The sequence below is a fragment of the Leiobunum rupestre genome, chromosome 1 (assembly GCF_980474605.1).
Source record: "Leiobunum rupestre chromosome 1, qqLeiRupe1.1.hap1, whole genome shotgun sequence".
NCBI classification, from domain to species: domain Eukaryota; kingdom Metazoa; phylum Arthropoda; class Arachnida; order Opiliones; family Sclerosomatidae; genus Leiobunum; species Leiobunum rupestre.
This window is the reverse complement of record NC_143384.1, coordinates 54,022,224-54,026,386: the sequence shown is the minus strand read 5'-3', so window position 1 is coordinate 54,026,386 and position 4,163 is coordinate 54,022,224. Positions and strand designations below refer to the sequence as shown.

Genomic DNA, 4,163 nt, shown 5'->3' with positions numbered 1-4,163 from the left:
GGGATTTTTAGTACCTGCTTTTTTCATCCGTGATGAACGTTTTTTTACAGTGTAACTCTTCTGCACCCGAGAGAAGTAAAACGATTACTGATAGAGAATAATATAACCGCTGTAAGTGATCAAGATGTTTGGAATTCCCAAATAGCGGTAGAGAATCAGGTAAGCAAAGCTACGTCAGAATGTTGAAAATACGTACAACGATATTTAGACAAACAGATTTGGAGAAAGTCCAAGTTCGTTTACGCTTTTTTAAACTTATTAACGTCAATTTATTCTTTAATTTTATTAATATTTATAAATTAAATTAAAATTAATTATTTTACTTTAAAATACCGTCGTGGCCAGGAATTGAACCCGGGCCATATTCTTAGCAGGTGGATATTTTTCAGCCGAGCCATTGACTTCCACGTCAATTGAAAATAAATAATTTGCATGACTCCACAGCTTCGGATTGTACGCTTGTTTAATTTGACTTGTTCGATTGCTTATAAATGTTTTCCACATCTTCGTGACGATTTTGATCCAGGATAAAACGATTGTTGAATCAGTCCAGAAATATAACGATGGTTTTTCAGCTTCGAAGTACTCCCATGAGTTCGAGCCGAGGAATGGTTAATTTTTTTCAATGGAGCTACTCGACACTTGGAAGACACCAGTGAAACTGTAAATTGATTGTTCGGCTTGACTGTACGACGGTAGATAGCTGGTCCATATGCCCGTTCACTGGAATCCGTAATGCAATGGAGTTCCAACTTGAGAATTGTTTCATTCATCCCATAGGCCTTGGGGATCTTGAGTTCTGATAATGGTGGCAGCTCCAAACACCAGGCTTCTCAACGGATCTTCAGGTCATCGGGTATACTATCTACCCAATGCTTGGTACGTTGCCACAGTTCTTGAAAAAGGCTTTTGATTCGAATTGTGAATGGCCTCAGGAACCCAATCGGATCAAATACTCGTGAGGATGCTTGTAAGATAAATCTTTTCGTGTCCTTTCGTTGATATAGAAATTCTAGAAGGGCTGAGACATCGAAAAGAAATACGTCATGGCTTGGCTGCCATGCTAGACCAAGGACTTTCAAGGAAACATCTTCGTGTTTTAAGCTTTTCAGAATTTAGTTGGTGTCAAGTAAGCCGCATAACTGTCTAGTGAGCAATTCAGAATTCGATTGGAATTTCCGTAAAGGAAATCTGGCTTTCTCCAAGGAGATTTTGGCTTCAATGGCGATGTCCAGAGCTTCTTGTTCATCTTTAGCTCCACCAAGCACGTCTTCGACGTATAAGGAGTTTGACAGCAAATCTTGGGCCTTCGGATATTCGTCCTTGAATTTCTCCATGTGATGACCAATCGTTTGAGCCAGGAGGGAGGGACTTGCATTGATACCAAACAGGACTCTAGCCATTCTCAGATCGAGTCTTCACCCAGAGAAACCTGGTTACGTCTCGATCTTCTTCGTTTAGTTCCACCCGGAGAAAGGCTTTCTCCACATCTGCAGTAAAGACGATGTTGTACTTCCTGAATTTGAGGAGAAGACCCAATAAATCCACGTTCCGGGTTGGTTCAGAATGTAAACAGTCGTTGAATGATGGTGAATCAAAGGCGTGAGACGAAGCATCAAACACGACTCGAACCTTCGTTGTTGAACGCTCTGATTTAATTACCTCTCGATGTGGAAGGTAGAACGTTTTTCCGGGCCTCTCCTTTATCGGAGCCAATTCTGCAATGCCGTTAGAAAGATGAGAATCTACGACTTCGTTGTATGTGCCAAACAGCATTGGGTCTTTGCGGAATTACTTGAGTTGGTGTTGAAATCTTCGAAGCGCAACATTGTAGTTATTCTCCTTCAGTATGACATCTTTCTTCCAAGGTAGACCAACCCAGTCCCGGACTGGCCCGGGTGCCTTACCGGTGATCGCCGGTCAGATCGGGGCCAACTCAAATTGGGGGCCAAAGTGGGAAAATTTGGCATTAATGGGAAATGAGGCCAACACGATTGCATAGCCGGTGGGGCCAACTTCTAGCCAGTCTGGCCCTGGACCAACCGAATAGAGTTGTCCATTGAACTTGATCTTTGATTCGAAACCCTCCTTTAGGAACTCTTGGATGTCTGATTTTTCGCTATTCTTCTCAACGATTCCTAAAGTGTACAAATCCTAACAGGCCTGTAGATTTTTGGATATCAGATCTTCCTCTTCTTCTGAGTTTTGGATATATGCCGAATGGACTGAGATGTTGTAGACCGCATTCTCTTCGCCATGAATAGCTCTTGGTTGAGACGATCCAAGTAGAGACCATCAGCCAAGTCGAGTTTCCATGATCATGAGTGACGGACTGAAACGCTCAATTTTTCCCTGTACTATCTTCCAGTATAAATCAGTTCCCACGAGTAGCGAGATCTCCAGAGGTGACTTCGATACTTCGGGTCGAACATCCGCCAGGTTTAGACATTTTCTCTTTGCGAATACAATGATGTCTTGACCAGGCAGATTCAGAATACTTCCAGATATCTTCGGCGTCTCCAAGGCGTTTATCGTTATTGTCTCGGAATTATTTAAATTTCCCAGTTCAAACTGAACTCTTCGGCGTTCAACAATGCTGACATTAGCTCCAAATGTTTTTATGTTCACCTTTTTTTGACCCAAACAAGGTAGGGTCAGTTTCTAAGATACGTCTACCAAAAAAAGGGTTCGATGATTTCCAGAGTCTAAAAGAACCCTTACAACGATTTCTTCATTCCTGTAGATTGCTCTTGCCGAAGCTGTCTATTTAGATGAAGAAGGGAGAATGATATTCTTAGTCAAAGGACGTGGCGCCACTTGGCTTAACAATTTAGAAACATGACGAAACCCTTAACTAATTTAAATAACTATTAAAAGTAAATTCCGCGAAGTCACTTATTAAAAAAAAATGCCCGTGAACTAAATTTACTTACATGGAAACAGCAATCTTTTGACGAAAAAATTGTCGACGCCACTTTTAAAGACAATATGGCTTAAAGTGACTGGTATGTACCCGAAATGAATAACTTTGTTAATGGGAATTTAGTGTGTAAGGTCTGTTGGAACATTTAGTTTTTACATATTATTCACATTCAAACACCTAACAAATTAAAATTTTTAAAGCATTTATAAAATTAACCAATAAAGTTTTAAAATTATCCACAAAAGCGTTAATAAATTTACTTAAAATATGTTTTGTGTAGGATCCTCTCAATGGCTCCCATACTCCTATTTTGTTATAGGAGGAACGGGGAAACAGTCTAAATATATTAAGGCAAAACGTAATCACTATCTTAATTGTAAATGTTTTGTTTCGAGCTCTCGGATGCTATGTTGGCAGTGATGGGAGGCTCCGCAGCTTCGGAACGTGTGACTCTGTCAGCGACTTGCGAGAGTGGCTCTTTCAGGATTATTAGCATGGTTGATAAAACAAAATTTGTAAGGCGAAAAATACAATCTCCTTGGCTTAAACGAATGGGTCTGGTTTGCAGCTAGTATTGAAGCTATTTTTCTCTCGATTGTTCTGAAAATGTTTCACAGTAACTTGGAACTATTTGGAAGGTTTTTTCATAATATTTGGTATTTCATCTCTAGTCTTCTCCAAAATAGTTGAGTAATATTTAAAAAATTCTGATTATAATCTGTCTTTAAATATAGGTACTTTACTTTTTGAAACTTTTCAGAGGTAACTGTTTGAGGAACAAAAAAAAATCATATTCGTAGTTATAACACCTAATAGTTATGATACATGTGAGGATTTCTTATTCCATAAATGTAACGGTGTAGCGTCAAAAAAGAGATTTGTGTTAAGGGAAACTCAAACGATAAATCCTAGTCAAAAGACAGAACACACACAACGTCAGAGTATAACGAATAGCTTCGCTTTGCAGGAGCTAAATCTTGGAAGTTCCTGGTTTCAGAGTGGATTGTTGAGAAAAGTGGCTTCGAACTTTTTAAAAACGAGATGGAATGATTAATAACGCTCTAAGGACTTCACCGTCTTGTTTCTATTCAAGGTGAAATACACTTACAAAGGAGACGACCCAAGGTGTTAATCACCGATTTGGTTCAAACTCGGGTATAGTGTACACCTCGATGTAACTTGAAAAACCTGCAAGGGAAAAGTTGCGATGGCCTTTCGTTTGGCCATGGCACGGCCAACT

At 39.7% G+C, this 4,163-nt stretch overlaps 1 protein-coding gene across 1 annotated transcript; it reads right to left on the bottom strand.

The window, feature by feature from the left end:
- Window positions 1-1,115: 1,115 nt before the first annotated feature.
- On the bottom strand, window positions 1,116-1,776 carry LOC149963255 (uncharacterized). Its single transcript, XM_090165604.1, has 2 exons — window positions 1,433-1,776; window positions 1,116-1,371 (listed from the first exon to the last, which is right to left on the bottom strand). Exons 1-2 carry the CDS (start codon window positions 1,774-1,776, stop codon window positions 1,116-1,118), a joined length of 600 nt encoding a protein of 199 aa, XP_090021730.1.
- Between the last annotated feature and the right edge of the window lie 2,387 nt (window positions 1,777-4,163).

Excerpts from the sequence above, each read along its gene's own strand:
- LOC149963255 (XM_090165604.1), bottom strand. The coding sequence starts at position 1,776 with ATGCTGTTTGGCACATACAACGAAGTCGTAGATTCTCATCTTTCTAAC. Across the intron at positions 1,372-1,432 it reads GAAGATCGAGACGTAACCAG|TCCCTCCCTCCTGGCTCAAA; the intron begins GTTTCTCTGGGT and ends TATCAATGCAAG.